At 39.3% G+C, this 12,282-nt stretch overlaps 2 protein-coding genes across 5 annotated transcripts in view; one reads left to right on the top strand and one right to left on the bottom strand.

Moving 5' to 3' along the window:
* Window positions 1-598, bottom strand: part of AREL1 (apoptosis resistant E3 ubiquitin protein ligase 1) — a 35,353-nt gene extending 34,755 nt beyond the window's left edge. For all 4 annotated transcript variants that reach the window (XR_014795784.1, XM_084892787.1, XM_084892788.1 and 1 more), the window contains exon 1: window positions 465-598. The gene's annotated coding sequence lies outside the window, so the exon portion shown is untranslated. The remainder of the gene's footprint in view (window positions 1-464) is intronic.
* Window positions 599-604: 6 nt separating this feature from the next.
* FCF1 (FCF1 rRNA-processing protein) lies at window positions 605-11,547 on the top strand. The gene is made up of 8 exons (XM_084893728.1): window positions 605-715; window positions 1,264-1,331; window positions 3,022-3,093; window positions 3,682-3,830; window positions 8,455-8,527; window positions 8,979-9,066; window positions 10,410-10,504; window positions 11,254-11,547. The coding sequence occupies exons 1-8, from the start codon at window positions 713-715 to the stop codon at window positions 11,300-11,302; spliced, it is 597 nt and encodes a 198-aa protein (XP_084749854.1). The 5' UTR covers window positions 605-712; the 3' UTR covers window positions 11,303-11,547.
* Window positions 11,548-12,282: the final 735 nt, after the last annotated feature.

Below are 12,282 nucleotides of genomic sequence, written 5' to 3'. Positions count from 1 at the left end.
TGTCGTCTAAAACGCCCCTTTCTCCACTAAGAATGACACACCACGGCTTCACAAGAAATCTCAATCATTCCGCACCCTTCCCCTGGCTTGCTAACTCGTTTTCTAAAACGACCCTCAAACGCTGCTCCATCCCGCCCTTCTCCGAGAGAAACAAAAGGCGTCCATTCACTCGGGAAGAAGACTCCTTGGACACTCGTTCACTAGCTGCAGGAAGCACCACGCGGGCAGGAGGAAGAACCGAGCAGGGACCAGGGCTTCCGAGCTGTTGCACCACAGAGACCAGTCGCCTGGCGCTGCAGGAGGAGGAGAGAGCGTTTCCCAAAACTACTGGACAGCCCAGAATTCCGCCCCCTAGGACCCTCTGCCCCCACCCCACACACCCGGTCCTCCCTCCCCCTGAAAGCCGGTGCAGGCAGGTCCCCTGGCGGTGCCCGCGCGGGCGTGGCGGCGGAGAGGGACGTTACCGGGGCTGGAGGGCGCAGCGCGGCGACGTCCCAGCTCCGCGGCCCCGGCAGAACACCGGCCCCGGACTCCCCTCCCAACAAGCGATCAGTGTACAGTTCTCCACCCCGCCTGGGAACCGGCTCCGGGCTTTTCCGTTTTCCAGAGCGACTTCCGCTTCCGGGCTAGCCTTTGCCGGAAGCAGTACACGGAGGACGTAAAAGCGTCGCGCCGGCGGTGGTTCCGGAAGAAACAAGAGGGCGGCGTGAGCATGGTAAAAGGGAAGGGTTGAGGAGGGAGGGATATTGGCAGACCACATTTGAGCGGAGAGGTTCAGGGAGTCATCCCTGGCCCATGTTCATGCCCCTGCTTATTTGAATCCTAATCATAGCTCTTAGACTGCTCGAAGCGGTGCCTGTCGTAGAGTCCAGTGTTTCCCAAACTTTTGACATATGTGTACCCCTTCTATAATTTTCCTAACGCTGAGTACCCCTCGTACTCATGAGAACGTAGAATTAGGTGCAGCTAAGCACGGTGCAGTGCATATCCCCACCAAACTCCGGTGCAACACGTACCCTCACCAAACTCTTCCCGTACCCCTGGGGGTACGCGTACTACACTCTGGGAAACCCTGCGGAGACTCTAGAGTCAAGAGAGTAGGAGTGGGCCTGGTTGGGGCAGAGAGGATCAGAGGAACTGGGTTTTGTTTTGTTTTGTTTTGTTTTTGAGGGAAGAGGGGAAGGGAATGGGCAAAAGAAAAGAAGGAACTCAAGAACATCGGGATGTATTTCCGACTCTTAACCCTACAACTTCTGTTTCAAGGGGAAGCAAAAGAAAACAAGGAAGTATGCGACCATGAAGCGGATGCTTAGTCTCAGAGATCAGAGACTGTAAGTGTCTGGAATCGACTGGGTTCATAGACTGCCCAAAGATAGAGAAGTCACGACGGGATAAGTAGTTAAAACTTTTGTTGTGACTTTGTATTCACTTTGCATGGCATTGTGTATTGTGTATATATCATTGGGTATATATAGCATGAGAGAGCCAAGTGTATAACAGTCACATAGCTGCTGAAGGAATACCCTGGTGAATGGGACTGGAATTAAACATCTAAGCGTTCACTTTGTGCCACCATTTCATATATTTTATCTACTATATCACATGTAAGCCTCCTAATGTGTCTGTGAAGTGGGTAAGATTATATTTATGTTCTTGTCATTAGACTACTACATTTCATAGGGGAAAAAATTGAAGGAGGATGAGGTCAGAGATCATGTTTGTCTTGACACTCAAATATTGATCTTGACACTCAAATATTTATTTATTTATTTATTTAATATATTTCATTGATTTCTTACAGAGAGGAAGGGAGAGGGAGAGTTAGAAACATCGATCAGCTGCCTCCTGCACACCCCCCACTTGGGGATGTGCCCTCAACCAAGGCACATGCCCTTGACAGGAATCAAACCTGGGACCCTTGAGTCCGCAGGCTGACGCTCTATCCACTGAGGCAAACCAGCCAGGGCTCAAATATTTTTTTAAAGAAAGAATGGGAAACACCTAGATGTCTTTTATAAATTTCATAAGAATTCAGATGACTGTGGAAGGAGAGAGTGAAATGATGTTCTCTATTATAAGGAGGGCGTAAAGAGCTTCACTGCTTCAGTGAAGAATGGACAAAGTTACTAAATAAGGACTGGTATTCGTTGTGTTTAAGAGCCTCAATACAAAGGAGTGGTCATTAGAGCCTTCAGAGTTATTAAATTGTATTTTATGCCTATAGTGTGTATTCATTATAAAATTTTTAGGAAATTTCCCATTAATATTTTATTTCTAGTTAAAAGTTAAATTTTGTATATATATGGTTACATTTTAGCCCTTTATATAAGGAATGGGGGTTCCTCCCCCGTTCCAACTGTTGAAGCATCTGAAGATAAACATCAGCCTTTTTACCCACTGCTTGAAAGTGGATTTTGATCTTTAATAAAAAGCTTCTAAGGAAGAAATGATAGTATAACCAACATTTATTTATCCATTAAAAGTTTTATGGGTTTTTGCTAGAGATTATTAAATTTAATTATGTCTAATGAATTATGTTAACTTCCCATACAGTTATTTGTGCTAAAATATATATGTGATATATCATATATATACATTAATGTAAAATTTTACATATTTTACATTAATTGCTATATATATAACATATATACATTAATGTAAAAAATGTATGTTTAGCCCTAGCCAATTTGGCTCAGTGGATAGATCATCTGCCTGCAGACCCAAGGATCCTAGATTCAAATCCAGTCAAGGGCACATGCCTGGGTTGCAGGCTCCATCCAGCATGTAGGAGGCAGCCAATCAGTGATTCCCTCTCATCATTGATGTTTCTCTCTCTCTCTTCCTCTCCCTTCCTCTCTGAAATCAATTTTTAAAAATCTGTTAAATGTATGCTTATACTAATGTAAAGAAGTCACAGAGTAAGCTTTTCTCTGAAGACAAAAAGAAACTTTAAATTTTGAATGAGATTGTAACTGCTATTGTTTTTTTCTTCCCTGCACTTAATTTACTTTTTTTCCCTAGAAAAGAAAAGGATAGATTAAAACCTAAAAAGAAAGAAAAGAAAGACCCCAGTGCACTCAAAGAAAGAGAAGTGTGAGTAATCAGCATTTCCAAGTTTTCCTTTCAAACATTCTAAAACCATAAACCCCTTAGAAATCCAGGATTTCCCAAACTGATTTGCTCAGTCATTTCCAAGTCTAGCACAACTATGCATATTAAAGTGATACTGATGAGCATATACTGACTCCAATGATTCAGATGTATTTTTATTTCATGGAGCAGTAAATTTTTCTCTGAAATCCTGGGGATTAAATCTAATATCATTATTTGTTTTCTTTGCCAAGAATCTTTCAAAAGAAATAATGGTCATTGTTCAACACACTGGCATTTCTTAAAAGAGAGAATGTATCATCAAAAAAAAATAGTAAGACCATATTTTCAGAATAAAGGTTATTTCTTTTAAATAAATACATTTAATTTTATGAAACCTCATCACATTTTGCTTATTTTCCTCATTTTGCCCTAGTGTGGTGATGGATAAACCATCACAGGATTTATTTCCAAGAACAAAGAAAAAAAGAGCTTAATCTATAGCAAACGATTCCAATTGGAGACTTATTTTTGTTCATATCAAAGTATCAATGTAGATATTACTTTGTGTTTTGTTTCTTTCTCTTTCAGCCCCCAACATCCCTCCTGCTTATTCTTTCAATATAACACACAGCTAGGCCCACCTTACCACATCCTGGTTGATACCAACTTTATCAACTTTTCCATTAAGGCCAAACTGGACTTAGTGCAGTCAATGATGGACTGTCTCTATGCCAAGTGTGAGTATCATACTTTTACATTTCTGTGACATTTTTACAGAATAATCATATTTATCCAAATACTTGAAAAGAAGGGAATGGGGTTCTAGTTAACTTAATTGCTGGGCATTTAATATGCTCAGCATAGCAATGACCATTTTTATTAAATTGAAGTATAATGCAAATTTGACTGGGAATAATTAAATTCTCACAATTCAGAAAATACTTACTGTGCTTAGATACTTATTATGGACAATAACTTTGAAAATAGTAGGGGAATTTTCTGTTTCCTAATTCTAGGTTTTAAAATTCTGGGTAAATGAGCAGCCCTGGCCAGTGTGGCTCAGTTGGTTGAAGTATCATCCTGTACACCAAAAGGTGGCAGGTTTGATTCCTGGTCAGGGCACATACCCAGGTTTCAGGTTTGATACCCAGTCAGAGCATATATGGGGATAGCCAGTGGATGTTTCTCTCTCACATCAGTTTCTCTCTCTCTCTCTCCCCCCCTCCTTTCCTCCCTTCTTACCTTTCTTCCTCCCTTTCTCCCTTGCTTTCTCTAAAATCAATAAAAATTTAATTAATTTAATTAAATTCTGGATAAGTGAAAAATTATTATATTTATCAGTATATATATTCTTATTCTTTTACATTGAGGAGGAAGCATTCTTCATTCCATTTCAGTATAGAAAAGCTAAATAAGACATTTTGTCATTTATAATCACAGAACCAGAAGTGATGATGGTCACTGCTTCCTAGTTTGGTATTTATTTGTACCACAAAAGATCTGGGGTAGTTTATTTATACCTAGATATACAGTTTACCATTCATAAATGTCCCTTGTATAGTTAGATGTCCCCTCCTTCAAATGATCTTCCCTCACTATCATGAATGGGAAAAGAAAATTTAGGCCATGTAAAAGGAATAACTTCCTAATAGATCTGTTGCATTTTGTGGTGAGTTTATATTCATCATATTTTCCAGTCACCTGGTTAAAGGTACAAGTGAAAAGTAGACTTATGCTTTTCCATAAAGAATGAATTATTGGAATCAAAGGGAAAAAATTGCACTTCTTTTTTTTTTTTTTTTTTAATATATTTTATTGATATTTTACAGAGAGGAGGAAGGGAGAAAGATAGAGAGCCAGAAACGTCGATGACAGAGAAACATCGACCAGCTGCCTCTTGCACACCTCCTACCAGGGATGTGCCCGCAACCAATGTACATGCCCTTGACCGGAATCGAACCTGGGACCTTTCAGTCCGCAGACCGATGCTCTACCGCTGAGCCAAACCGGCTTCGGCAATTGCACTTCTTTAATATTTAAAAGATACTATAATGAGTAACATTATAGAGTGATAGTAATGTAAATGTTGTTTATTGATGTATTAAAACTAGCATGATGGTGTAAGGATATGATAAATAATTAAATTTCTTAAATGCCTAAAATGAAACTTTTTACATTTGTAAAAAGTGTGGCCTTAGCTGGTTTGGTTCAGTGGATAGAATGTCAGCCTGCGGATTGAAGTGTCCCGGGTATGATTCCAGTCAAGAGTACATGCCCAGGTTGCAGGCTCAATCCCCAGTGTGGAACATGTAGGAGGCAGCTGAATAATGATTCTCTCTCATCGTTGATGTTTCTATCTCTCCCTTTCCCTTCCTCTCTGAAATATATATATATATTTTTTTTTTAATTAATTTTTTTTTTTTAAGTGTGCCAGCTGAAACCGGTTTGGCTTAGTGGATAGAGTGTTGGCCTGCAGACTTAAGGGTCCCAGGTTCGATTTCTATCAAAGGCATGTACTTTGGTTGCAGACACATCCCCATTAGGGGGTGTGTAGGAGGCAGCTGATCTGATGTTTCTCTCTCATCGATGTTTCTGACTCTCTATCCCTCTCCCTTCCTCTGTAAAAAATCAATAAAATATATTTTTTTAAATAAAAATAAAAATTAAAAAGTGTGCCTGGCCACAGTGGCTCAGTAGTTGAGCATCTACCTGTGAATTAGGAGGTCATGGTTCGATTCCCAGTCAGGGCACATGCCCTCTTTGCAGGCTCCATTCCCAGTGCAGGGTGTGCAGGAGGCATCAGATCAATGATTCTCTCTCATCATTGTTGCCTCTCTCTCTCTCTCTCTCTCTCTCCCCCCCCCCTTCCTCTCTGAAATCAATAAAAATATATTTTGAAATCAATAAGATATATAAATTTTAAGTGACTACATAAGTTTATTATATTACTATACGAAGGTAACCACCAAATGAGGAAAACAGCTACTAGAGTAAAATAATTATCTTTTTAAGGATCAGAATTGATGGGGTAGTAAAGTTTCAGGGGATTGTTATTCATTCATATAGGCCTTTCTATATTTCTTTCTTTTTTTTTCTGTATTTCTTTTTAAAGCTATGTGTAAGTAATACTTTAATTTTTTTTAATCTCTTAGAAATAATAAAGATTAATCAGGTTGGAGCACTAACAGGCTATAAGAGTGAACTAGAAAGAAAGACACTAAACATGGTGTATTTCCATGGTGTTTCTTAGAGTTGCCTCAGCTACTTCTCCAGCTTCTCACAAATGCTGTGACCTGTTTGTAAATGAGATGAATCAAGGGTATAAGCCCAGCCCCTTGGAGGTGAATTGTTTCTTTAATGCGATAGCTCCACCATTATTATCTAGATCAGTGTTTCCCAAACTTTTGGCATATATGTACCCCTTCTATAATTTTCTTAACGCTGAGTACCCCTGGTACTCATGAGAATGTAGAATTAGGCGCAGCTAAGCACGGTGCAGTGCATATCCCCACCAAACTCCGGTGCAACTCGTACCCCCACCAAACTCTTCCCGTACCCCTGGGGGTATGCGTACCACACTTTGGGAAACACTGCAGGACAGCTATAATGGCTTTTCTAAAAACAAACTTTTTAAGTTAATAATACCACTTTTTACAGTCTTTTGTGTAATTTAAAGTAAAGTTTAAGTTTTAAGTAAAGTGCATACTCACTTATCTAGGAGATTAACTGTTCTAAACTCTGCTTACTAATTTTTCTTCACTTGCCTTTATACCTAAAGGAAGTTCTTTATATTCTTCTTGCCTTGAAGATGCCCCTTTGACCTTTCCATAGCTCCTGGCATATTCCATTTCCATCTGATACTCCAACAAGAAAGAATAGTTAGCTTCCCATCAGCTTTCCTTTATGCCCATCAGTCCTCTTTCCTATTTCCATTTCTCTATGGTGATTTTTTCTAGGTCTACTTGTGTGATCCAGATGCAAGCCCTTGCTTGCTTCACTGCTACATGGCCCTGAAATTAATCCTCTTAAGGGCATATATTGCCCTCTGATTCCATGATGATCTGATCTTACTGACTTCATACCTCTGTTTTACAATTGCTTTTTCTTCTAAGTATTATATTTTACTTTAACATTTCTTTGCTTTCTAAAGTATTAATGTACTTGAAAAAATATAAAGCATTAAAAGAAAAAGAAAGTTCCCTGTAATGCCTTACCTCAGAGAGGGTAGGTTTTAAAAATTCATATATAGTTTCTTTAGGATGAAGGTTAGTTTCTTTTTCTTTTATAAATGAAAATGGATCATACATTACTTACTATGTACTATGTTTGTGCTTTTTTTTTCTTTTTAACTGTTTTGAGATATAAGTCACATACCGTATATTATACCCATCTATTCTAATAAAAGGGTAATATGCGAATTAAACTAGGTCAACCAGACATCGTCCGGATGTCCAACTTCCTTCCGGCCAAAGCCAGGGTGGGGGGGCGAGGCAGAGGAGGTTAGGGGTGATCAGGCCAGCAGGGGAGGGCAGTTAGAGGGTGATCAGCGAACCTGCCCAAGTTGTGGGCTGTATCCCATTAAAGGGGTGTGGCAGGTGACCAATCAGTGTTCTGCTCTCAACGTTTCTCCCTCCCTCTCTCTTTCTCTCTCTCTGAAAATCATTTTTTTTAAACCCACATTTTTATTTCTAAAAACCAAAAAGAACCACAAAACTGTGGATCCTTAGCCATCATTCCTAAATTCTTCCCTTTCCCACCATTCCTAGGCAACCACAATTTGTTTTCTGTCTCTGTAGATTTGGCTATTGTGGGTATTTCACTAAAATGGGGTCATAAAATGTTTGGTTCTCTTTTATTTAGCATAACATTTTCAAGAGTCATCTATGTTAAAGCATGTTCATCATTTCTTTGTATTACCAAGTAGTATTCTATTGTATGGATAGATTCTATTGTATCCATTTCTCCTTGATTTTGAAAAAATATATCATGAATGTCAGTACTTTTAGTTTTTACCCTGCTATAAACAAGGTTGTAGTGAATATCTTTGTGAATATATCTGTTAAAGTGAAGTATTTTTTTAATTGAGTTTTAGAGAGAGAGGAAAAGGGAGAAAGATGTGTTGTTCCACTTACTTGTTTTCATTGGTTGATTCTTGTATGAGTCCTGACCAGGAATTGAATCCACAACCCGGCCACGTGCCCTAACTGGGAACTGAACCGTGACCTCCTGGTTCATAGGTCAATGCTCAACCACTGGGTCTTCCTAAGATTCTTGGCAAGATATAATTCAGAGATAGTAAAATCCATTTATTCACAAGTTCTTTTATTAATATGTGTTTTGTGCTTCTTTTTTTTTTGGCAGGTATCCCTTGTATAACTGACTGTGTAATGGCTGAAATTGAGAAATTGGGACAGAAGTATCGAGTGGCTCTAAGGTAGGAAGAAGCTGGTTGGTCTAGATTTATTCCAGATTGGTATACTGAATATTCTTTTGACCTTTCTTCATCTGTTTGCTGTCCAAAGATTTCTTAGCTGAGTAGATAAATAAAAATATAAAATTAGTTAACTATGGTCAAGAATACAGACATTTGGCCGAAGCTGGTTTGGCTCAGTGGTAGAGCGTCAGTCTGCGGACTGAAGGGTCCCAGATTCGATTCTGGTCAAGGGCATGAACATTGGTTGCGGGCACATTCCCGGTGAGGGGTGTGCAGGAGGCAGCTGGTCGATGTTTCTCTCTCATCGACGTTTCTAGCTCTCTATGTCTCTCCCTTCCTCTCTGAAAAAAATCAATAAAATATATTTAATAGAAAAGAAAAGAAAAGAAAAAGAAAGAAAGTTATCCAGTTGCCAGAATGTTTTCCTTAACCCACTTTTATAACCTTTTAGGATCGCCAAGGATCCAAGATTTGAACGATTACCGTGCACACACAAAGGAACCTATGCAGATGACTGCTTAGTACAGAGAGTAACTCAGGTATCGTCAGTTTTTAAATGCTTAATGTGCTTAAAACAAAAAGAAAGAAGGCAAACTATTGTCTCCTGAATGTTCATGATCAGAAAAGTAGCTGGGAATATAGATGGTAATGTAATATACATATGTGTGTGTGTGTGTGTGTGTGTGTGTGTGTGTGTGTGTATGCATATGCATATATACTAGTAGCCCTGCGCACGAATCTGTGTGCAAGTTCCATTCTACTTATTCCCCACGAAGGAATTTTGTTCCTCTCTACCATGTCCAACCCAGAAGCATTTCTCAGTTGCATCTAAGTCTCGCAGGGTTCTCTCTCATAAGGACCCGAGAATCAGTTGGTTTTTTGTTTCTCGGCAGGCACCACAAGAACTTCTGTTACTGTTTGCCCTTATAAGAGCCTCTCTAGGCTGAGGGTAATCATCTTCATTGGATGACCACATTGCCAGCCCCTTAGCAACTCCATTCATGGCGTGTCCAGCATTTCCCTTAATTTCCCACAGCTCAGCTGACATCAGGCTACAACTCTTTATAAAACTCAATGGGAGGTTTGGGTATGATGGAAGTAAAGTGCAACATAAATTACCTCCCAGGTGGCAATTACATACTGCTTTCAGAGTTGCTAGGCTTAGACTTGTCCTGGAGATCCTAGTCTGGCTTCAGGAGCAAGAGGGTAGCCTACCTCCACCACCAGAAGGCCTCAGAGTAGGCCTTACAACCCTGGGAAAGGCAGAAGCCGTGCCCTCCGATCTAAGGCACTTACTCTGCCTTTGCATAGAGTCCCTTGGGGCATTTCCCCAAAATCAAGGAATTTTCTACCCCAGGTGTAAAAATCATTTCCACTTATGACCTCAAAAAGATGGATTGCAGCTTTTATCTTTTCTGTCTTCTCCCCCTCAAGGTTCTCAGAGTTATATTCAGCCCTGGGCAACTTATTAATATGTTTTTAAACATGACCTCCTTAGTTGAAACCGGTTTGGCTCAGTGGTAGAGCGTCGGTCTGCGGTCTGAAAGGTCCTGGGTTCGATTCCAGTCACGGGCATGTATCTTGGTTGCGGGCACATCCCCAGTAGGGGGTGTGCAGGAGGCAGCTGGTCGATGTTTCTCTCTCATTGACGTTTCTAGCTCTCTATCTCTCTCCCTTCCTCTCTGTAAAATATCAATAAAATATATTTTTAAATAAATAAATAAACAAATATGACCTCCTTAATCATAGTATCTCCTCAAAAAATTGTTGTAACCTTTGCTATGTACTGTGAAAATGAATGAATTCTTCAGACTCCAGCAGTGGTTGTGCCATTATAGTATCACTAAGTAGACTCAATAAACTCTGTGTGTTTCTCTTATAGCACAAGTGTTATATTGTGGCCACAGTTGACCGGGACCTTAAACGAAGAATCAGGAAGATCCCTGGAGTTCCCATCATGTACATTTCTAACCACAGGTGAGGACTTCCTCATGGGAAAGTGATTAAAAGCATATAGTTGATGTCAATTAAAAATGAGGTCAGATTATAGAAGAATTTAAAAGAGATTGTTGTATCAAATACTTACTAGTACATAGTTGTATTTGAAAACGTGAGACAAAATAACAAGAAAAAGGGCAAAAGATAAGGTTTAGAAATGAGGCAGGCATTCACATTGTTACAATATGATAAACAGAGAAACAGAGTGACATGTTGCCTTAAATGCAAAGCAGTAATTTAAATCACGCTAATCTTTTTTACCAGAAATTTTTATTTTAAAAGCCAACTGTATGTGATTAGCACCCCTCTGAGAAACTAAATGCCTATTTTTTATTTTTTATTTTAATTTTAAAGCTGCTCTTTATCCTTCTTGGATGTTCCCATGTCAGTCGTCAGACTATTACTGCCCAGCCTCTCAGCCTGCAGAGAGCACAATATAGAGAGAATAAAATGGGCTAGGGAGTTGCGCTTACCTGGACTCAGTGCCCAGCTCTCACATTGGTAACTTTCTGACTTTGAAGAATAAAGAAAATATAGTCCGCATTTTACTTCAAATCACTCACTATGATTTATTTCCCTTTAAAATGTTCCAACTGACAAAAAGATTCACAGTGAGGGGGTGAGAGTATTGCAGTCGTGAGGGGATAAGAGTATGGGTTTTTAGGTGTCTATTGGACCCACCCTTCTTACCAGTGTTATTTTTTTTTTTTTTTTTTTTTTTCTGATAGGTACAACATTGAGCGGATGCCAGATGATTATGGAGCCCCTCGGTTCTAATACTTAAAGACAAAGTTTCTCTGCTTTCCTTCAAACAACTATCTCTGTTGAAGATTTTTATTAAACGTGCTACAACATGCGTTATTGCTCCACTCACACATTTGCTGTTATGAACTGAGAACAGTTAAATATACTCAGTTTTTGGTGGTGTTTTGAAAATAATACTGATGTTTTGAAAATGATATTTTGTGTCATTTAAAATTTTGTCACATATTTTTATAAATCATGACTGCTCACAACTTCAATGGTTGTTTTATATTATTTACTCAACAATACTTATTAAGGTTATACTCCGTACTTAATAAGATATGGTCTTACCCCCAAGACACTCTTATTATGTTGGGAAAGGGAAACATGTAGATGAATAACTACAGTAAAATAATGATGCTAGGATAAAAGTATGACAACTAGACACAAAAGAGGGAAGAAGGATTTCTTTCTACTTAGTTGGAAAAGGGAGGAAGGAAAGGCTAGAGGTAGCAATGTTTGAGTTAATCTTTAAAAATAAATAGGTGCTTGCCTAATGAGGTAAAGAAAATTAGGTGCAGGAAACATAAACAAAAGCATGGAGACAGATATTACATGGAATGAATGTGTTTCACCTGTTCAGACAGCTGCCAGGCGATTCTTATAACTAGAACATAGGAATAAGTTATCTGTACCACATCTGGGACTCTAGAGGTACGAGGTGGGAGGGAGGGGGGCCTCATGTGACTTGCTAGAGAGTAAAAATTTAAATGGGGTAAATACATAACATGATCAGAATAGATGCTTTATTTTTTAAATATATTTTATTGATTTTAGAGAGAAAAGGGAGAGAGAGAGAGAGAGACATCCATGTGAGAGAGAAAGTGATCTGTTTCCTCCAGTACTCACCCTGATCAGGGATCGAATCCGCAACCTGGGCATGTGCCCTGAACTGGAATCCAACCAGTGACCTTTTGGTTCGATGCTCAACCAATTGAGCCACACCAGTCAGG

Source organism: Pipistrellus hanaki (assembly GCF_964339955.1).
Source record: "Pipistrellus hanaki genome assembly, chromosome: 1".
NCBI lineage: Eukaryota > Metazoa > Chordata > Mammalia > Chiroptera > Vespertilionidae > Pipistrellus > Pipistrellus hanaki.
This window is presented reverse-complemented; position numbering and strand designations above follow the sequence as displayed.

What these genes read in the sequence shown, in the direction of transcription:
- FCF1 (XM_084893728.1), top strand. An exon ending in AGTCTCAGAGATCAGAGACT is followed by an intron (nt 1,332 to 3,021) that starts GTAAGTGTCTGG and finishes TTTTTTCCCTAG; the next exon opens with AAAAGAAAAGGATAGATTAA. An exon ending in GGACTGTCTCTATGCCAAGT is followed by an intron (nt 3,831 to 8,454) that starts GTGAGTATCATA and finishes TTTTTTTGGCAG; the next exon opens with GTATCCCTTGTATAACTGAC.